The sequence below is a fragment of the Paroedura picta genome, chromosome 6, assembly GCF_049243985.1.
Source record: "Paroedura picta isolate Pp20150507F chromosome 6, Ppicta_v3.0, whole genome shotgun sequence".
NCBI classification, from domain to species: Eukaryota; Metazoa; Chordata; class Lepidosauria; order Squamata; family Gekkonidae; genus Paroedura; species Paroedura picta.
The window spans coordinates 8,258,632-8,280,930 of NC_135374.1; the positions used below are offsets into that span (position 1 = coordinate 8,258,632).

General features: G+C 49.5%; 1 protein-coding gene across 27 annotated transcripts in view; it reads right to left on the reverse strand.

Annotated features, from left to right (window-relative positions):
• Positions 1-22,299, reverse strand: part of DLG2 (discs large MAGUK scaffold protein 2) — a 1,130,680-nt gene that overhangs the window by 207,000 nt on the left and 901,381 nt on the right. For all 27 annotated transcript variants that reach the window (XR_013231698.1, XM_077341322.1, XM_077341326.1 and 24 more), the window contains one exon: positions 13,247-13,322. Coding sequence is in view for 26 of the 27 variants with exons in the window: in XM_077341322.1 (XP_077197437.1) it covers positions 13,247-13,322 (76 nt within the window). In the remaining variant the exon portion in view is untranslated. The remainder of the gene's footprint in view (positions 1-13,246; positions 13,323-22,299) is intronic.

Genomic DNA, 22,299 nt, shown 5'->3' on the forward strand with positions numbered 1-22,299 from the left:
CAGCGTCTGAGACCGTTTCACCCTCCGGGATGGTGGGTCTCCTACGGTGCCCCAGATCAGCCAAAAAGAACGGAAGTTTGCCTTCATGTTTCTCCCTTTGATTCGTGCTTCTCTCGGTCTCACCCATGCAGCTCTGGGTCGAAACTGAAGATGAAGAAGAGTTGGTTCTTATATGCTGCTTTTCTCTACCCAAAGGAGTCTCAAAGCGGCTTACATTCGCCTTCCCTTTCCTCTCCCCACAACAGACACCCTGGGAGGGAGGGGAGGCTGAGAGAGCCCTGATATTACTGAAGAAGAAGAAGAGTTGGTTCTTTCCCTGCTTCTCTCCACAGCAGGTGCCCTGTGAGGTAGGTGGGGTGGAGAGAGCTCCAAGAGAACTGCTCTGTGAGAACAGTTCCCAGAGAACTGTGGTTGGCCCAAGGTCACCCAGCTGGCAAAGCCAGGTGAGGCTGCTGCCCATCAGAGACCCTAATTGGCCACTGGTGATCTGACTGGCTATGAGGATGGAAAACTAAAACGGAACCCAGCTGTTGTGCAAACAGGAAAAATATTTTTTAACAATCTCCTGGTTGGAAACGGCACCCCATTGCTGCAGATCTCAATGGCTGGGCTGGTGGAAGCTCAGCATGATGAGTGTTCATAATTCAATGTCCATTGTAGTACTAATGCATGAAAGTGGGCATCTGGGCTTCTTAATGGATAAATACATAAATCCTAACAGCTTTGGGCCGTTAACAGTAGTACAAAAACATACTTACTACAGTCGTACAATCTTGCGATTAAAAACCTGCTTCCTAGAACTGAATTCGCTATAGGGCAGGGGAAGTCAACCTGTGGTCCACCAGATGTTCATGGACTACAATTCCCATGAGCCCCTGCTCCCAAGGCTCATAGGACTTGTAGTCCATGGACATCTGGGGGACCACAGGTTGACTACCCCTGCTATAGGGTCTCTCAAGAGTTTGGAGGGGTCTCCATTGGTGAATGTTTCATGTGGGAAAGCCAGGGCGTCCATGCCTGGACTCAACCATAGGCCTGGCGGAACAGCTCGGTTTTGCAGGCCCTCCGGCATGGTGTGAGGTCCCAGAATGCCCTGATTTCCTCAGGCTGAGCTTTCCATCAGGCCGGGGCCAAGGCAGAGAAGGCCCTGCCCTTGGTCTGGTCGAGGCCAGTTTGATCTCCCTGTTGATGGAGACCCTGAGAATCCATGATTCTATGAGCAGATATAGACTGCTTGATCTTAATGCTCTTCTTTGCCCATGCCTGTCAATGCACTTGATTTCTCCATATTAACTCAACTGCAGGAAAACCTCTTCAGCCAAACAATAAGAATCCCTCCTCACATTGTCATGGGGGCCTGTTCATACATGCGGGTCTGAACCAGCACCTGAGGCTTACAGATGAGTGCCATCTCTTCCCGAACCCAACCCCAGTCAGGGACACTTAGGTTGGGGAAAATCTGGAGTTACACCTTGGCCATATGGGAACGAAGACTGAAGCATGCTTGCTATTTTTAGTCCTCAAAGCCCCCCAGAAGACCGTTGTTCTCCTCAATAAGACGCCACCCCTGCATTTCCTTCCTGTCTGAATCCGTATCAAAAGCTTGTTTCGGAAGGGGCTGACCTTTCCGTCTCTATGGCAACCATCGTATTCTGCTGCTATAAGGGCCTAAATCAGGGGTAGTTAAACTGCGGCCCTCCAGATGTCCATGGACTACAATTCCCAGGAGCCCCCTGCCAGCATTCGCTGGCAGGGGCTCCTGGGAATTGTAGTCCATGGACATCTGGAGGGCCGCAGTTTGACTACCCCTGGCCTAAATTTATAGTGGTAATGACCAGAGTTATTGTTTCGAATTAAGCAAAGACGGAAGGATTGGAGCGGGAGGCATTGGCTTTATGCTCCCCTGATGGGGACCCGAAATGACTTGCGTCGTTCTCTTCTCCTCCATTTTTATCCTGGCAACACCCCTGCGAGGTTGCTTAGGCTGAGAGCCCAAGAGCGCTCAGGTAGCTCCCCCTGGAACAAATAAGATCTAATATCAACAAGTAGGGTTTGCTGAATTGGACTTCTAGTTATCGCATAGCTTTAACTGTACAGTTTGATTATTTTATGATGTATGTTTTAATGTATTTATTATGTTTTAAACTGCCCCCAAGCCGGCATTCGGGAGGGGCGGTTATATAAATCCAAAAATAAATGGCATAAATAAATAAATTTTCCAGCGGTTTCTCAACGGTAGAAAATTCGAGAAAGGCTGGGCTAGGATCTGGGAGACCTGGGGTTCGATTCTCCTCCCTGACATGGAAACTCTCGGCCTAGCCTACCTCACAGGGAGGTTGTGAGGAAGAAACAGCCGAGAGCAGAATGACGTAAGCCGCTTTTGGTCTCTGTCGGGGAGGAAGGTGGGGTCGAAAGGATCACTTGGGCATGAAATTAGGGTCACTGTGGGTGGGCAGGGCAATGTGAGTGTCCTGCATAGTGCAGGGGGTTGGACTAGATGACCCTGTAGGCCCCTTCCAACCCTACGTTTCTATGATTCTATGATTTTAAATGGAGTGAGCCGACAAGTAAATTATCAACATGTTTGTAAAAAACCCTTCTTTCGTCTGGCTTTTGGGATCTCCCTCCCAGCCCCTGCAAAAAATTCCTTTCATTCACAACCTTGTTGTGTTCTAAAGCGTGACGAGGAGGCAGCGTGGAAGAGGAGAAGCCAGCCTCTAGGGAGATTCAGATGCAGGGGTGGGGTGGGGAGGGGGAAGAACATTACACAAAAAGCCCTGCATTGGCAACCTGAAAAGTGAATTTGACCTGACAGGTTCAATTACAGCGATCGTATTGCTCAAAGTCACCTGTTCTCCCTCAGCCATGACGGGCTCCTTATCTCATAACTCACAGAAATGAGAGCTGAAATAACACTTGCCTGTCTTCATTTGCGGCTTCAAGTGCGCTGGAGACAAGAGAGCCGTATTATTAAGTGGTAACTCCAGGACTTGGCATTGTGGTATATTGGGGGGGGGGTACCTGTTCGCATGACCAGTGCTCGCTGTTCAGGTGGCACACCCCACTTGGTACACCTGCAGATGTTTCTAGATCAAGAGAAGTAGCCATTTTAGTCGTGAGCGGGATTAAAGAGGCCAGAGTCCAGGAGCACCTAACAAAATGTGTGGCAGGAGAGGAGCTTTGGGGTGAGCCAGCGTGGTGTCGTGGTTAAGAGCAGCGGCCTATGATCTGGAGAGCCGGACTTGATTCCCTGCTCCTCCGAAAAAAAGCCAGCTGGGTGACCTTGGGCCAGTCACAATTCTCCCTGAACTCTCTTAGCCTCACTTACCTCACAGGGTATCTGTTGTGGAGAGAGGAAGGGTAGCTGATTGTAAGCCACTTTGAGACTCCTCCGGGTAGTGAAAAGTAGGCTATAAAAACAAACTCCTCTTCCTCCTCTTTTTCTGCTAACTTCTATAGCTACAGCTAGAATATGAGTGCACCTGTCTTTATATCTTGGAAAGTGGAGTGATTTCAGATGCCGAATGACCATAGTGGCCAAACAACCACAGCAGGTAATAAAAGCAGCAGAACAGAAAGCAAGACTGCTGAATTGCAACTGGCAATGGCGCTCAAAACAACACATCCTCCTGGCCTGAAAAGAGATCTAGGTTTCCTGCCTCATTACCAAGGCTGCTTTCTCCCCATCTATTACCCCTCTGCATATTACGCCTAATCCAATTGGGCCTGCTATTGCCCTTTACTTCCGACCAGAGATGCTGGGGGATTGAACCGGGGGCTTCTGCACGCAAGAAGAAAGGCATGGAAAAGGCCTTCCCCAAATAACCTCCTTTTCATGAGATCACACATGAGGCTGCCTTGTGCTGAATCAAACTTTGGTTGATTGTCATCAGTATTGTCTACTCAGAATGGCTGTCGTTCTTCAGGGTCTCAGGGCAGAGGTCTTTCACATCACCAACTGCCCAGTCTTTTAAAACTGGAGATGTCAGGGATTGAACCCGGGACCTTCTGCATGCCAAGAAGAGGCTCTCTCACTGAGCCCCAGCTCCTCCCCTCAACCTCTTAGTGTCCTTGTCTACAGAAAGCACAGGTGGACAGGAGAAGATGGCCATTTCTTACTGGACGGCCATAGAGCTCCTCTGCTGGCGAGGTCCCAAAAGTCACCAGGCACTGAATTTAAGCTTTCTTCACTGCTTTGCTTTCTTGGGTCTGGGGCAGCCAAGGAGTCTCTTCTGGCCTGTGAAAAATTGCTTTGTGTACAATGGCGAGAGGGGAGGAGGGAGGGAGGGAGGGAGGGAGGAGGATAACCCCCCAAAGATTCAGTCAGTGGCACCCACCTCCACCACCTTGGCAAAAGCCACCCACGCCTGCACCCCCAGCAAGCAGACTCATGCTGCTTAATCCGTCTGCAGCCCCTGCACGGCTTGGAAACGCAGCCCAGTTGGCATCCTACACAGTCTAATATTTGACGCGTCCATTATTCTCCAGTCACTCTCGAATGCCTCTTTTTTTGGGGGGGGGAGGGGCTGCTAAATTTAGCAGACGGGGAGCGCTCCCTCCTCCTCCTCCACACAAGCAGCCGTGACTAATACTTAAGGCTGCTGCAATGGATGGGCAGGGGCTGGGATGAGGCTGTAGCTGATCTGGGAGCACATTTGGGCGGAGGGTATGGGAAGCAGGGGTGTGCGTTCAGCATAAACTGAAACATAAACTGAAATCCCCCCAGCTTTTATTCAGAGATATACCAAAGATCAGCTAGGTGGCAGGACCTGAGAGCTCCATGCTGCCTCAGCTTGGGCTGGCTCCTGCCACTCCCAGCTGATCCTCTGAGAACAGTGGCGAATAGCAGCAGCCTCTAATCTGGAGAACCAGGTTTGGTTCCCCACTTTTCCTCCACATACAGGCAACTGGGCCAGTCACAGATCTCTCAGAGCTCTCTCAGCCCCACCTATCTCCCAGGGTGTCTGTTGTGGGGAGAGGAAAGGGTGACTTTAAATGCAGTAATGGATTTAAACTACAAGTACAATGATATAGGCTAGATATCAGGAAAAAAATTTCACAGAGTAGTTCAGCAGTGGAATAGGCTGCCTAAGGAGGTGGTGAGCTCCCCCTCACTGGAAGTCTTCAAGCAAAGGTTGGATACACACTTTTCTTGGATGCTTTAGGGTGCTTAGGGCTAATCCTGCGTTGAGCAGGGGGTTGGACTAGATGGCCTGTATGGCCCCTTCCAACTCTATGATTCTGTGATTCTGGAAAGAGATTGGAAGCCACTTTGAGACTCCTTCGGGTAGAGAAAAGTGGCATACAAGAACCAACCTTTCTTCTTCCGTAATATCAGGGCTCTCTCAGCCCCACCTCCCTCACAGGGTGTCTGTTGTGGGGAGAGGAAAGGTAAGGCGACTGTAAGCCGCTTTGAGGCTCCTTCGGGTAGAGAAAAGCAGCATATAAGAACCAACTCTTCTTCTTCTTCAGTAATATCAGGGCTCTCTCAGCCTCACCTCCCTCACAGGGTGTCTGTTGTGGGGAGAGGAAAGGGAAGGCGACTGTAAGCTGCTTTGAGGCTCCTTCGGGTAGAGAAAAGCAGCATATAAGAACCAACTCTTCTTCTTCAGTAATATCAGGGCTCTCTCAGCCTCACCTCCCTCACAGGGTTTCTGTTGTGGGGAGAGGAAAGGGAAGGCGACTGTAAGCTGCTTTGAGGCTCCTTCGGGTAGAGAAAAGCAGCATATAAGAACCAACTTTTCTTCTTCTTCAGTAATATCAGGGCTCTCTCAGCCTCACCCACCTCACAGGGTGCCTGTTGTGGGGAGAGGAAAGGGAAGACGATGACTGTAAGCTGCTTTGAGACTCCTTTGGGTAGAGAAAAGCAGCATCTAAGAACCAACTTTTCTTCTTCAGTCTCGACCCAGAGCTGCATGGGTGTGATCAGGAGAAGTAGGAATCAAAGAGAGAAGAGCAAAGGAAAGGTGATTGTCAGCCACTCTGAGACCGTTTTGGGTAGTGAATAGTGGGGTATAAAACTCTTCTTCTTCTGCTGCTACAAAGGGTCTGGGGACCACTCGGGGCAGCAAAGCATCCTGAGCCGGGCACCGAACAGCTTCTTTTCACTTGCATGAATGAGAAGCAGGCTCACAGAGCAACCAGCCCCCATCTTCTAAAGCATCGGCGAACAGTTTTGAAGGCTCCAGGATGCCCAGCTAAGAAGACCCGTTAATGCTGCTCTTTTGAGAAAGGTACAAACTCTAAGCAGCAGCCGTGTCCTACTTGAGAGTCCGTAGATCTTGTTGCAAGCGTCGTTTTGACCCACTGTGCAGGTTTCCATCCAGTACGGCTCATTCCTTTAAAAAACAAACCATCTATTTCCTGCTGTTAGACCATCCCACACAATGAAATTTCCAGTTGTAACGCCGAGGTTATTTGCTGGAACTGCCGAGTGTAGGAATTCTCGAGGGAATCAAAGGAGCCGTATCAATCAAAAGTATCGTTTGATAGCAGGGGGGTGGGGTGGGGGGGAGGAGAGGCAGGTCTGATGATGGAGCGGTGTGGAATCGGAACACAGGGCCTTTGCGGTCTCTCTCTCTTTCCCTCAGTTGTAATGAGTCACAGTTCTGTGCAGGAGATCACTCCGGAGCCAAGGGGGAGTTGGCAGCAAAGGAGTACCCTTGGAGAGCAAGCTGCCGGAGCAGGGAGCAGATGTGACAAGAACCTTCTCCATTATCACTGCTGGAAATGCAGTTCCTGCAACTCCATGGGTGTGAAATGGTCTTCCAGGGTGGGATATCAGTGAGAGGTGGGGAAATGGCCAGGCACCCACCTGGCGGGAATCCTGAGGAATGCTGGATATGTGGTCGGGGAATCAACTAGTGCTAAGGACGCATGTGCAGATATAGCCCCTCTGAATATATACCGTATTGGTATTTTCTCGATAGATTCAAGTTATCGAAATCCTCATAAAAGGGACACAATAAAATCAGAGTCCAGGGGCACCTTTAAGACCAACAAAGATTTATTCAAGGCATGAGTGCTTGCACTCGAAAGCTCACACCTTTGTTGGTCTTAAAGGTGCTACCGGACTCCGATTTTGTTGTGCTACTTCAGACCAACACGGCTACCCATTTGAATCCTTCAGAAAAGGGAGGTGAGATGACCCAGGAAACTACAGCCCTGTGAGTCTGACCCCTGTTGTGGGAACGATAACGGAGCAGATATCATAGAGCGTCCTCTATAATATCTGCAGATACCTGGGAGGTGGGACTTCTGGATAGGAATGTATCTCAAAGCTGCCTCCCAGAAGCACCAGAAGTCTCTTTTCCTTTCCCCCCCCCGATTATTCCATGACATCTAATGCATTCCTTTCTCTGCCCCTCCACAGATGTCAATGGTTCCTCAAAACACAACTTTATCTGAAAGCCAAAAGAACACCGCAGCATCAGTCAAGGCCAGGCTGAAAGGGGCTGTTGAGCGACAAACAAACGGACTTGGGCGATTGCTAATGTCACCTTTCAAGTTCTCCTTTTAACTCAAAGGGCAACGTGTTGACGGAATAATCTTCTCCCTCGGCCTTCCAGCGAGACAGAATGCACGGCGCTGCTAATAGAGCTGTTCCGACAGGAGACAATGGGACCCCGAGGAAGAACCTTTGATTTGGAAATGCGTGGCCTCCGGAATGGAAAGCTGTCTGAAATGACAGGGCCGGCACCACCGGCCTGCTGGGAAACGGCACAGGTTGACGTGGGTGTTCTCGCCGCGAAAGGGTGGAAGCTTCCTAAGGGGGGATCAAAATAGCCATCTGCCTATCACCTTGATATCCTGCCTCCCTCTTAAAGAGTGCAGGGCAGCACACAGAGTCATCCTGTCTCTATGTTACCTTCACAACGGCTCTGTGAGGTAGGCTAGGCTCAGAGAGAGGGACTGGCTTAAAGTCACCTGGCATAGTTGGGGGAGGAGGACCGATTTGCCCCACTTGCCAGTTTGGTGTAGTGGTTAGGAGTGCGGACTTCTAATCTGGCATGCCGGGTTTGATTCTGCACTCCCCCACATGCAGCCAGCTGGGTGACCTTGGGCTCGCCACAGCACTGAGAAAACTGTTCTGACCGAGTAGTAATCTCAGGGCTCTCTCAGCCTCACCCACCCCACAGGGTGTCTGTTGTGGGGAGAGGAAAGGGAAGGCGATTGTAAGTCACTTTGAGACTCCTTCGGGGAGAGGAAAGCGGCATATAAGAACCAACTCTTCTTCTTCTTCTTCTTCTTCTTCTTCTTCTTCTTCTTCTTCTTCTTCTTCTTCTTCTTCTTCTTCTTCTTCTATTTCTCCTCCTCCTCCTCCTCCTCCTTGTCTGGTGCCCCCTGACAAATGACTTTTCTTTTTTGTTGTTGTTCAGCCATCTAGCAAAGCCTATAGCACAAGATGGAGGGTCAGTATTGCACTGGGAACCCAAACCGTTTACCAACCCTCTGGACGTCATGACTAAGGAGGGTCAGAGCTGACACACAAGCCAGATTGGTGTAGAAGTTAGGAGTGCAGACCTCTAGTCTGGCAAGCTGGGTTTGATTTCCCGCTCTTCCTCCACATGCAGCCAGCTGGGTGACCTTGGGCTCCACACAGCACTGATAAAGCTGTGCATCACAGACACTGGGCATCACTGCCCCAGACAGAGCCTTTCATCTAGACCAGGGGTAGTCAACCTGTGGTCCTCCAGATGTCCATGGACTACAATTCCCATGAGCCCCTGCCAGCATCTGCAGGTTGACTACCCCTGATCTAGACCTTGTGGCTCAGAGCCACTGATGCACCTCTGCTCCAGATGTTTCCCCAATCCCCTCTTGAAGATTTTTGTGCTTGTTGCTGTCACAGGCTCTTGTGTAGCATATTCTTGTATTCACAGCAGGGGGGACGGGGGTTAGGTGTGCGGCTGGCTGTTGGTGCACCCCAGATTCTAGCAAGGCTTTAGAAAAAAATCTCAGTGCTTCTCAGAGCACCGCAAAAGAGTCATCACTCACTTTGGGGGTGTCACCTCCTTGTTGGGATATGAAAACACGGCTTTGCACACGAATGATCAGGAAAGTGGAAATTAGCAGGATCAGGGGAGTGCGATGCCATTAAACACGCCAAATTAAAAGGCTAAATAGGGAGCTTCAGGTGATAATTTCAGGTTTCACTCCAGCCTGATGAAATTGCACCTGCTATTTATACCTCTGGCTTGCCGCTTAAGAAGAGAAATCTCAGGGCCGGCTTCTCTAATTGGACTCATATTATTATCCGCCTTGCCGTCACCTGGGACCAAGCCGAACTTTTTTGCCGTGTGCTGTTTTCATATTTGTTGAATTTCCGTTTCGAGCACAACGTCTTGGGAAATGCACGGAGGGACAGATACGCGGAAGAACTACGCCAAAAGATGACGAGAGGGAAGCGCCTGAAGAAAAGAACTGGCTCAAATGGTCATTGAAGACAAAACTAGAGATGGCAGATTGCCCAGGAGCATTTGGTTAATTGTTGTTGTTAGTTTCGAAGTCGTGTCCGACCCATTGCGACCCCATGGACCCTCCAGGCCTTCCTGTCCTCTACCATTCCCCGGAGTCCATTTAAGTTTGCACCGACTGCTTCAGTGACTCCATCCATCCACCTCATTCTCTGTCGTCCCCTTCTTCTTTTGCCCTCAATCGCTCCCAGCATTAGGCTCTTCTCCAGGGAGCCCTTCCTTCTCATGAGGTGGCCAAAGTGTTTGAGTTTCATCTTCAGGATCCGGCCTTCTAAGGAGCAGTCAGGGCTGATCTTTGGTTCCCCTTCAGGGCAATATGAAGGGGATAAACATCCAAGCCAAATGAATGGTTAATCCATGATATGGAAGTTGGATACGCACTTTTCTTGGATGCTTTAGGATGCTTAGGGCTGATCCTGCATTGAGCAGGGGGTTGGACTAGATGGCCTCTATGGCTCCTTCCAACTCTATGATTCTGTGATTCTATGATTCTAAGTCTTTGAAGCAGGATTTCCTAACCAGGGGTCTGGGGACCCTTGGGGATCCATGGGATCTCTGGAGGGATCCACAGCTTTTCCACTCCTGCCTTAATGGACTCGGTCACAAGCTAGGGAACTGGCTACTTCCATCGCTCCCCCACTCAATCATTAATGTGTTTTTGAGTGGCTTCTGCACCCGGGAGGGGAACGGAGCCTGCACGTCTATTCCCATCTCCAACCGCCTCCTGCCTCTCCTCCTTAGTCCTTCTCCAGCTCGCCTGTTAATGCGGGGGGTGATGTCACTTCCAGGGGGCACAGCAGGGAGGCGTGGCCAGGTGACATCACTTCCGGGCCTCCTCAAAGCCTGAAAAGTTATTTCTATTTCAGGAGCTCCTCCATGGTCAAAAAGTTGGAAAAAGGCTGTTTTAAAGAACTGTTCGAGGTCCCACGTTTCCCACATTCATTCATATTTTAGGCGTAAGGATGGAGAGCTCAAGTCTCTCACATCCCCTGCCGTGTTTGTTAAAATCTCCCATTTTTTTATTTAGACTAAAGATGATATTTCCCCAACAGGCAAACAAGGTGAGACCAAGATAAAGAGGGACATGGGGGGGGGGATTTGAAAAGGCTAGACCAGCTTGGTTCCCTAATGACGCCGTTTTCGGAAAATGCCACCACCAGTCACCGAATGACTGGCATGAAGACGGATGCTCCCCTTTCTAGCGAGACGCAGGATGAGGGATGCAGGAAATTAAAGGGTAATTAAGTTCTCACCAGACACTGGTTTGCGTGAGGCGTCAATAGCAACGTGAACGATTTATTTGACTATAAAGCAGAGAGGGGCATTTTAAAGGGGTCCTTAGTCTGGAGATTAGATGCCCACCGAAACCTGAGGAAAGCTTCGATGGAACTCAATGATTATTGGACGATGTCGCCATCTTAGCATTCTCTAGGCTAGGGGTAGTCAACTTGTGGTCCTCCAAATGTTCATGGACTACAATTCCCAGGAGCTCCTGCCAGCAAACTCTGGCAGGAGCTCCTGGGAATTGTGGTCCATGGACATCTGGAGGACCACAGGTTGACTACCCCTGCTCTAGGGAATCCTATAAGTCAGGGGTAGTCAACCTGTGGTCCTCCAGATGTTCATGGACTACAATTCCCAGGAGCCCCTGGCAGCAAACGCTGGCAGGGGCTCCTGGGAATTGTGGTCCATGGACAACTGGAGGATCACAGGTTGACTACCCCTGCTCTAGGCCAGCAGTGGCCAAACTGTGACTCTCTAGATGTCCACGGATTACAGTAGCTCTAGCGGTGTGGCAGTGGCATGGGTGGCATGAAGGCAGCACCCTGCTTAAGAAGTGCTTGGGCAGGGAGAGGGAGGACTGGAGTCCTAGGCACGTGTGGAAGGGAATAGCTGAGCGGCAGGTGGGTGGACCAGCACGGTGGGAGGTGGGGGAAGAGAGGAGCAGAAGGGACGGGGGTCTGGCAACCGAGAGGAGGAAGGGAAGGAGGAACTTAGTATAAAACCACTACAGAGAGACTTAATGGAGGATGAACTGATGCAGGGCGGGGGGGGGGGGAGGGAACTGTCTTTCCTTGTCACGCCCTCCGTTGGCCAGCCGTGTTTGGATTTTACCTTCCGGGGCAATCCGTATGCATAGCAACGAATACGCATTGCAACATGTAAGCTTCAATTAAAAAAAAAAAGCTAGACCAACAAACCTCCAATTGGTTGCCTCCCTCGATTGAAGGGGGTTGGACTAGATGACCCAGGAGGTCCCTTCCGACTCTAGGATTCTATGATTCTATGACAGGCCAAGGAGCGGTGAGTGAAAGAGCGCATTGCTCTCTTGCTTTTTGCAAAGCATGTGAGGAGGGGAAAAGGCGGGACTAGGTGGCAGGAAAGCTTTAAAGCGTGGAGGGGAGAAAGAGCGTCATTGATGATCCCTCTGTTGCGGGTAGGAGACATTGCGCAGTTTGACCCTCTGTGCGGAAACGGCCTTTGAATTTTAAAAGACCTGGGAGGGGAAGAGAGAGAGAACCAGCTTCTTCCTCCCTGCCCTGCTGAGAGGCAGCCTAACCCCAGTCCTGTTTCAGTTTTAAAAGATAATGATGGCTTTATGATAGGGATGCCAGTCTCCAAGTGGGACCTGGGGATCCCCCGGAATTATAGCTCATCTCCAGGTGACAGAGACCAGTTCCTCTGGAGAAAAGGGCTGCTTTGGAGCAGGGGGACTAGGGATGCCAGCCTCCAGGAGGGACCTGGGGATCCCCTGGAATAATAGCTCATCTCCAGGCAACAAAGATCAGTTCCCCTGGAGAAAAGGGCTGCTTCGGAGGATAGACTCCATAGCATTCTACTCCACTGAAGTCCCTCCCCACCCTAAATCCTGCCCACTCCCCCCCCAAAGTCTCCAGGTCTTTCCCAACCCAGAGCTGGCAGCCCTACCTTTATTCTGGCCTGCTCAGCAAGGCCTGGGAACAGATCAGGGTTGCCAATCTCCAGGTAAAGACTGCAGAGCTCCTAGATTTACAAACGCTCACCGGATTTCATGCTTCCATTCCCCCGGACAAAATGGCTGCTTAGGAAGGCGGGCTTTGTGCCAATATACCCTGCCAAGGTCTCTCCCCTTCCCAAACCCATCCTCCCCATGTCCCATCCCCAGATGTTCCCAGCCCAGCCCAGAACTGGCCACCTTAGGTACACCTAGAGCAGGGGTAGTCAAACTACGGCCCTCCAGATGTCCATGGACCACAATTCCCAGAAGCCCCTGCCAGCGAATGCTGGCAGGGGCTTCTGGGAATTGTAGTCCATGGACATCTGGAGGGCCGCAGTTTGACTACCCCTGACCTAGAGGAAGGAATGGAAGAGGATTTGGTTTGGGTCCCAATCGGGCTGGGCTGCCAACTCTTTAACCTGGAGGTGCTTGGACAGCTCCGCTGTACTTTACTCATGCTTTATTCAGTTCCAGCAAAGGCGGGAGGAACATGATTTTGAATCAGCTGCAAAACGCTTTGTGTCTTATCGATGCTAAATAACGGTAACTGGAGTTCCTGAGCCTGTACTATAACACGACACAATTGGAAAAGTCTTTTTTTTTTGTTTGTTTCATTGGGTGCAACGTCACACTCTTGTGTTATCCTGAGACCCGTCTGGCGCCCTGATCGCCGGTCGTAGCCCAAAACTTTGCATGTTCTTTGGTCACCCTTTCTTTCCCGTTCTCCAAATGTTAACAACACAAGAGTCGTGAAATGACAATCTCTGCCCTGTTGGGTTTGGCGGTTACATACCCCTTTTGCATCGATCACTCCGGGTTTCGAGTTAAACTTCACTGTCTTTAAACGAGCTCGCTCTTTCCTTTCAACCCTGGGACAGAGGGGGAGAGAGAGAGAGAGAGAGAGAGAGAGAGAGAGAGAGAGAGAGAGAGAGAGAGAGAGAGATTTAGGATTGTATATTTTAGGACACAGTCTCTAACTTGTTATGAACCTGCGGGTGCCTTTGGAATTCCCGCACAGCGAGGCGGGGGGGAGCTGCAGAATGCAGGGGGCGGAGCCAGCGACAAAAATGGCCGACACGGCTCAGCTTCAGTCACATGGTAACCCCCAAAACCTCCACCAGAAACACCCGACGGGATTGAGCTGGAAAACACTGGACGACTGTGAATGATGGTTTACATCGTGTAATGCTCCGTATAATGTTGAGGGCGTTTTTAAGGAGAGGTTTTTTAGTATAGTTTATATTTTTGTACTGCATATATGATGTTCAATGGCCTGAGCCGTATGGGAGGGCGGGATGCAAATTCGTCGTCATCATCCCCACTGCTAACACCACCACCACAACAACCACAACAACCACAACAAGAAATAGCCTTGTGCTGTGGGGGCAGCTGTTGCCATAACAACATTGTCACAAAGTGCTTCCTTTCCCCCCTCCCCAGTGCTTCATGCCTCGGTGCTGCTTCAGGCCTCTCAGTCTGTGTTCCAGCTCTGGCCTGTTTGGCTTTGGCTTGGTTTTCCAGTCACTAATCCCTCCTCCCCTCTGACCTGCCCCCTCAGTGTGGACGGGGTCTGCCTCTGGATTGTCGCATAAGAAGAAGAGTTGGTTGTTATATCCTGCTTTTCTCTACCGGAAGGAGTTTCAAAGCAGGACAATCGTCCTCCCTTCCTCTCCCTACAACAGACACCCTGTGAGGTAGGTGGGGCTGAGAGAGCTCGGAGAGAACTGCTCTGCGAGATCAGCTCTAACAGGACAGGGACCGGCCCAAAGTCACCCAGCTGGCTACAAGCGGAGGACTGGGGAATCAAACCTGGCATGCCAGATAAGAAACTGCCACTCTTAACCATCACACCAAGATGTATGTGAAGACATCAAACATCAAAACTTTGGATTTTTAAAAAATTTTTGTTTCAAACATTTTTTTGTCTGTTCTTTTTGCTGAAGAAGCAATAGAAAGCAGGATTGAATACCCAGGACCCCGTTCTGGTTGCAAAATTATTTAGGATTTAATAAATCTGAAGAAGACTCAACCTTCTGCCTATTGGTTTCATTTGCTTTTGGTTTTTTTCATGTCAAATTATTTTTTATGTCAAATCAAAGATCACAATGAGATGAAACTGTGTGTGTGTTTTTTTTTTAGTTTCAAAACTGCCCCTCAAATAATGGAGCTTGTTGTTGTTGTTAGGTGCGAAGTCGTGTCCGACCCATGGACAATGATCCTCCAGGCCTTCCTGTCCTCTGCCATTCCCCAGGGTCCATTTAACTTTGCAATAATGGAGCTATCACGATGCAAAACTGGAACGTTACGCTTGCTGTCTGTGGCCATACTGTATGGAGCCTGGCTCATTAATAAACCACGGGCCTCATGCCCAACCTCCTGGATGTGTGCGGCTCGTGTCTCTGTGCCCTTTAAATTTTTGCTGGTCGACATTTACTTCCGTAATGATGGATTTCCATCACATTTTCCGTTGCACATCTTAAAGATTTCCCCTCTGCCTGCCGCATAGGATGTTTTCACATCAAAAATAGTAAGAGGCTCAAGAGCTGCGTTCCTCAAAAACTGAACACAATTAAAATGGCAGGATAAAAGAGCAGGCCTGAACAAGCGTGGTTAGTTCGGAGCTGTCTCTTTGGCATCATTTCAGGCTCTCTCTCCCTTTGGGGAAAAACATCAAACACGCACCCAACACAGTCCTTTTTCTAAGCGAGAGGTAGCATTGGTTTGGCTTCTGAGCTGGTGCAACAATTATGAACAGCCAGGTCAGTTCTCACAAAACAGCGTCCCTCTATTCCCCTCCTCCCACTGAGTTGAGCCATTCATATCTTGAGAAGAACAGAACTGCTGTCTTCGTGAAGTGGACAATGGGTAGTTTGCATAGAGAGAACATTGATCTTGACTGTACACCTTACACAGGTGCCGGCAGCTCAGAAATGCAAGCATAGTTCACCAAGCTGAATCAAACTGAAGGCTTAAGTCAGATTCAGGCGGGGAGCCCTGTCGGTCTGCAGCAGCAGAACAGAGTTTGAGACCAGGGGGACCTTTAAGACCAGCAAAGTTTAATTCTGGGGGTAAGCGTTCGTGATTTGTGCATGCTTCTTGAAAGTCAATTGTGGTGGAGGGGGTTAAGAGTGGCGGCTTGTAATCTGGAGAACCGGGTTTGATCCCCCCCCCACTCCTTCACATGCAGCCAGCTGGGTGACCTTGGGCTAGTCACAGTTCTCTTAGAGCTGTTCTCACAGAGCAATTCTCTAAGAAATCTCTCAGCCCCACCTCTCTCACAGGGTGTCTGTTGTAGGGAGAGGAAGGGAAGGTGATTGTCAGCTGCTTTGAGACTTCTCCGGGTAGTGAAAAGTGGGATATAAAACCAGTTTTTCTTGTTTGGGGTCCCTTTGGATAGTGAAAAGGGGAGTATAAGTTAAAACAACTCTTCTGATATCGACTTTCCTCTGTGTTTTGTCCTATCGGGATGGGTGGAAGGGGGTGGGGGGTTATGCTTTATATGTTTTAAAAATATTTTAGATTATTTTATTCTATATCCGTGACCCACCCTAGGTGCTGGATGTCAAGGCCTAAACAAACAAAAAAGCAAGCAAGCAATTAAACAAACAATAAATCAACCTTCGTTATCTTTTTATGTCTGAACCAGCCGAGGGGAGCAATGGAGGAAACAGGGGGTGGGGGAGGCTAATTATTGTAGAACAAGAGAGAACAGCCTCTTCGACACACAATACAAAAATTAAAGATTCCATGATTCTTGTTTTTAAACATCGCCAGCTGCAACACCCTGAGCGTAGGTTACCATAGTGACTGCTGAACTTTGGAATAAATGTGGCTTTGTTCCCCAGGGCTTGGGGAACGACAGCATGTACAGATGGAAACGGCGAAGACACAGCTTTTCCATTCAATGTGCAGCCTCTGGATTCCTGGAGAAGTCTTCATTTTAAGCTTGTGGATGGAACACTATAGTACAGGGATAGTCAAACTGCGGCCCTCCAGATGACCATGGACTACAATTCCCACGAGCCCCTGCCAGCAAATGCTGGCAGGGGCTCGTGGGAATTGTAGTCCATGGACATCTGGAGGGCCGCAGTTTGACTACCTCTGCTATAGTAGAAGGAAAACGGGGCGGGGGGGGGGTTGGACGTATGGAGGGGAAAGGAAGGTTTGTGGCTGTGCCAGCTCTTACATGGGAAGAAAAGGCAACCCTCGGGAAAGAATTAGGTCAAAGCCAAATGCTGCTTTCAAAAAATTATTATTATGGGCTGGCATTAATTTCTGTTTTATTCTCTTTCTCCTAACCTCCAAATGAGGCTTTGTTTTTGTTCATGACTAATTCAATGCACGGGTGAGTAATAAAAGCGCCTCTCCTCGTTCTGATGGAAAACATCAGGCTGAGTTAAGCTAATGGGTCCCCACTCTGGCTGGAGCAACATTAATTAATTAATTAATTAATTAAGCAAGCAGTGGAATAGGCTGCCTAAGGAGGTGATGAGCTCCCCCTCACTGGCAGTCTTCAAGCAAAGGTTGGATACACACTTTTCTTGGATGCTTTAGGATGCTTAGGGCTGATCCTGCGTTGAGCAGGGGGTTGGACTAGATGGCCTGTGTGGCCCCTTCCAACTCTATGATTCTATGATTCAATCAACCTACCAACCAACCAACCAACCAACCAACCAACCAACCAACCAACCAACCAACCAACCAATCAATCAATCAATCAATCAATCAATCAATCAATCAATCAATCAATCAATCAATCAATCAATCAATCAATTTATATTTTGATTTCTATACTGCCTTGGGGTGACGAGTCCCGGTGAATTACTCTTGTTTCAGTAATCTTCATCAGCGTATAATGGAATGATCAATGGATGGAATGAGTTACAATGGCAAATTCTCTGTGTCCCCTCCATTACTGCACGTTCCTGGAGGCGGAGAAAACGCAGAGTATTTATCACTGTAATGGATTTCATCCATTGATGAAATGGATTGATGGGGGGACTCATGGCTCGGGGTGAAGGAGTTGGGTTTTATACTCCTTCTTATAAACTGAACCTGAACCACTACCAAAGTGGCTTACACTTGCTTTCCCTTCCTGTCCCTACAACAGACACCCTGTGAGGGAGGTGGGGCTGAGAGAGCTCTGACAGGATTGGGACTGGTCCAAGGTCAGCTGGCTGCATGTGGAGGAGTGTGGAATCAAACCTTGCTCGCCAGATTAGAGGCTGCCGCTCACACTACCTAGGGCTAAACAGTGGCATCGTGTCGTAATAAAAGAGAATTTCTTCCCTGTTGCTTATAAGGATCAGAAGGCGTCTTCTAAGGATCAGTAAAAAGGGGAATCTGGCACGTTCTGGTGGTAGGCAGACATGTCCACTCCACGTGCTGCATTACTGAGCATTACTGGCATGCCGAGGGCAGAGTCCAAGCGCAGCATGATCTTGCTCAGAACAACAGAAGGACCGTGAAAAAGACAGAGAGTCTCTGAAGCGTGTTTTCTCCTTTGGCTGCATTGCTCTTTGGCTCCAGGCATCTCCTATGTTTGCAACCGGTTTCTCGCCCAACCTCCCCCCACCCTGCTTGTCTTTAAACATACAATCCAGCTTCCATACAGGCATGCAGGAAGTTCCCGGTCCAGTCTCTGGCATCAAAAATACAAGGAGCATGGCTCTGGAAAAGACTTTTCTTTCTGGCCGGGGTTCCTTCCAGGACAGAAAGTTGCCCGATTCCATTTAAAGGAACTATTTGTTTGTGCTACGTGGATGGGACTTTGACAACCGATTTGACTCCGAGTGGCAAGAACAAACATTCTGCAGCCCCTGAAAGTTGGAGTGTAGACCTTAGTACGCCAATGATCTAGAAGCAGAAGGCAACTTCGTGGGTTCATAGGCTTCATTGTAAATGGAAAAACCTCTGTGTTGCGTGCAGAATGTCCAGAGTTCAATCCCTGGCATCTCCAGGTAAAGAGACCAGGTAGGAGATGATGGGAAAGTCCTCTGCCTGAGATCCTGGAGATCAATGGAGAGGAGCAGAGACTCAGTGGAAGAGAATCTGACTCAGTTCGTGGCTGCTTCCTGTATGACTCATGTTCATGCTATCCTTTATCCTTTAAGGGTGCCAAACTAAATGGGGGGGGGGATCAAATTAAGTCCCTCTTCCACCTCTTTGTGACCCTAATCCAACCAATTTTAGAACTTTGCAACACAGGAGGAGATAGAATTACGGCTCTCCTCCAGGCCTAAGGGTTTTGTTTTTGGCTTTTACAGCAAGGGCAATGAGCTAAAAATTAAATGATAAGGATCCGTTATCTCCCCGGAACGGCCCAGCTCCAGCCTGCAAAGCACTTTTCTGGATCAGAACCAGTCACAAGGCGCAAACGCGGAAAGGTTTTCCCGAAACCAAAATGAGATTTCATGCCCCATGCACAATGCCGAATTTTCTTTCTAAAAAATGGAAGACGTGGCTTTCAAAATTCTGAAAATGCTAGCTTGTCGGTTTGGTTTTGAAGGATTGATTTCCAAAAAGACCTGCTGAAAAGGAAAGCAAAGGCTGACGGGTTAATCTTGGGTGTGGCACTCAGAGGTCTTTGGAGGATGGAAGGGAAACGATTGCTCTGATTTTGAAATTTTGGAACTGGCCTCCACCTGTTGGAATGAGCTTCTGGAACCTGACTCTGCCGATCTGAGGTCAATGCTCTTAACCACTACACCATGCTGGCAGCTGGAGAGCTGGGTTTGATTCCTCACTCCTCCTCCACACGCAGCTAGCGGGGTGATCTTGAGCCACTCACAGTCCTGTTAGAGCTCTTCTTGCACAGCAGTTTCTCTCAGAGCTCTCTCAGCCCCATTTACCTCACAGGGTGTCTGTTGAGGGGCCAAGGAGGGGAGGGCAATTGTAAGCCACTTTGAGACTGCTATTGGTATAGAAAAGTGGGGTTGAAAAAACAATTCTTCTTCTTCTTCTTCTTCTTCTTCTTCTTCTTCTTCTTCTTCTTCTTCTTCTTCTTCGTCTTCTTCTTCGTCTTCGTCTACGTCTACGTCTACGTCTACGTCTTCGTCTTCGTCTTCGTGTTCTTGTTCATCTTCTTGTTCGTCTTCTTCTTCTTGTTCGTCTTCTTCTTCTTCTTCTTCTTCTTCTTCTTCTTCTTCTTCTTCTTCTTCTTCTTCTTCTTCTTCTTCTTCTTTGTCTTCTTCTTCTTCTTGGGATTCTGACTTAGTGCATCAGGTGGCCCCACAAAATGGCTGCTGTAGCTTTCCTTCAGTTGCCCAAAGCAGACCCTTGGGCTGCGGGGGCAGCTGCTGTCCAAGCAACATTCTGAGAAATTGCCACTTTCCAAAAACACTTGGTGGCCACCAGGAAAGGTGTCAGTGGGTGCCCAGTGGGTTGGAGGCTCCTGATTTAATACTTACTCTAAACCAGCCTTGCTTAACTTTGTTGCCGTTGAGAAACCCCTGAGACATTCTTCAGGCTTAGAAAAACCCCAGAAGTGGCGCGATTGTGCAGAATATGGTTGGGAAGCAGAGCTATGGACACGCCCACCCAGGGTCCCTCCCCTTCCCACCCTCTCCAGGCCCAGCCTTGGCCATTTGGAGAGGGGAGGGGATGGTCCTATCACCTTGACCAGTATTTAAAAAGTATATTAAAACGTTAATGAACTCCCACCCCTTTTTGAAGCCCTTTCATGGGCGTCAAGAAACCCCTGGCTGAGAAAGCCTGTCCTAAACATAGGCCGGGAAGCTGTCCTGGGCTCCCCTGCTTTGCAGTGTATTACACAACCGAGCCTTATCTAGGTTATGTTACCAACGTGCTGCTTCTGGAAATACAACAGCTAGCTATTTATTCCCCTCTCTTAAAAAAAAAAATGCCAAACGTGTCCAGGGAGAAATGCCCTTCGTAAATAACTGTCAAGGGCACAGAGCTCCCGGTTTCTACCCAACGCAGGAAAAAACAAAAAAAACCCCGAAAACCCCCTCTGGATGCAGAAGTCATGTTACGTTTTGTTATTCTGCCTGGCTGGCTGGCTAGGACATGTTTTATCCACTCGGCTGGGTTTTCTTCCTAGATGAGAAACGCTAAGCAAGATATTCCACCCCTCCCACCCCCACCCCGCCTCCCTCAAGATTTTAATCCTGCCTTTTTAACATGAGAACGGGCTGGTTAGCTTTATCGGAAGGGAGTGCTCTGAGCCCACCGGCTAACACAAAGGGAAAAGATATCGTGCAAATGTCCACTCGTTTAGAGGTTTTGGAAAAGGGGAAGGAGGCCCTCTGAGTCAGAGTAACGATGCCTGAGAAAACCAGGCAGACATCCCTTAACGTCGCTCTTCCCCTTGCAGCAAGTTTCGGGTTCTCCTCAGATGAACTTTGCGTGCGTGTGGGGTGAAGTGCTATCAAGTCATGGCTGATCTGTGGCGACCGCTTGCAGGGCTTTCAAGACAAGAGAAGTTCGAAGGAGGGTTGTCCTTGCTTGCCTCTGCCTAGCCACCCTGGACTTCCTTGGTGGCCTCCCAGGACTGAACCTGCTTGGCTTCTGAGATCGGATGAAATTGGCCTCGCCTGGGACAAGGCAAGAGATGTTGAGTGGTAGTTGGCCATCACCTGCTTCTTCCTAGCAGCCCTAGCCTCACCTGGGACATCTGAGTCAGGGCAAGAGATGTTGAGTGGTGGTTGGCCATGACCTGCTTCTTCCTAGCAGCCCTAGCCTCACCTGGGACATCTGAGTCAGGGGAAGAGATGTTGAGTGGTGATTTGCCATGACCTGCTCCTTCCTAGCAACCCTAGCCTCACATTTGACATCCGAGTCAGGGTAAGAGATGTTGAGTGGTGGTTGGCTGTTGGCTGCTTCTGCCTAGCAACCCTAGCCTCACCTGGGACATCCAGGTCAGGGCAAGAGATGTTGAGTGGTGGTTGGCCATTACCTGCCTCTTCCTAGCAGCCCTAGCCTCACCTGGGACATCCAGGTCAGGGCAAGAGATGTTGAGTGGTGGTTGGCCATTACCTGCCTCTTCCTAGCAACCCTAGCCTCACCTGGGACATCCAGGTCAGGGCAAGAGATGTTGAGTGGTGGTTGACCATTACCTGCCTCTTCCTAGCAGCCCTAGCCTCACCTGGGACATCCAGGTCTGGGCAAGAGATGTTGAGTGGTGGTTGGCCATTACTTGCCTCTTCCTAGCAATCCTAGCCTCACCTGGGACATCCAGGTCTGGGCAAGAGATGTTGAGTGGTGGTTGGCCATTACCTGCCTCTTCCTAGCAACCCTAGCCTCACCTGGGACATCCAGGTCAGGGCAAGAGATGTTGAGTGGTGGTTGACCATTACCTGCCTCTTCCTAGCAACCCTAGCCTCACCTGGGACATCCAGGTCTGGGCAAGAGATGTTGAGTGGTGGTTGGCCATTACTTGCCTCTTCCTAGCAACCCTAGCCTCAGCTAGGACATCCAGGTCAGGGCAAGAGATGTTGAGTGGTGGTTGACCATTGCCTGCTTCTACCTAGAGTTGGAAGGGACCTCCCTGCAGAATGAAGGCAAGAGCCAACGTAAACGAGAATAACACTAGGAAAAATGGACAGCAGTAAGAAAAGAGCAGGACCCGGCACGAGATGGATTGACACAATCAAGGAAGCCATGGCCTGCAGTTGGCAAGACCACAGCAAGGCTATTAATAATTGGACATATTGGGGGCAATTAATTCAAAGCAGCAGAGAAGAGCCAGAGTCCAGCAGAACCTGCAAAACTCACAAAATTTGTGGCAAGGGATGAGCTTTTGGGAGCCCCTGTTCACTTCCTCCTTCTGAAAGAGAGAGAAGAGACTCATGAAAGCTTCTCCCAGGGCACAGGTTGTGTTAGTCT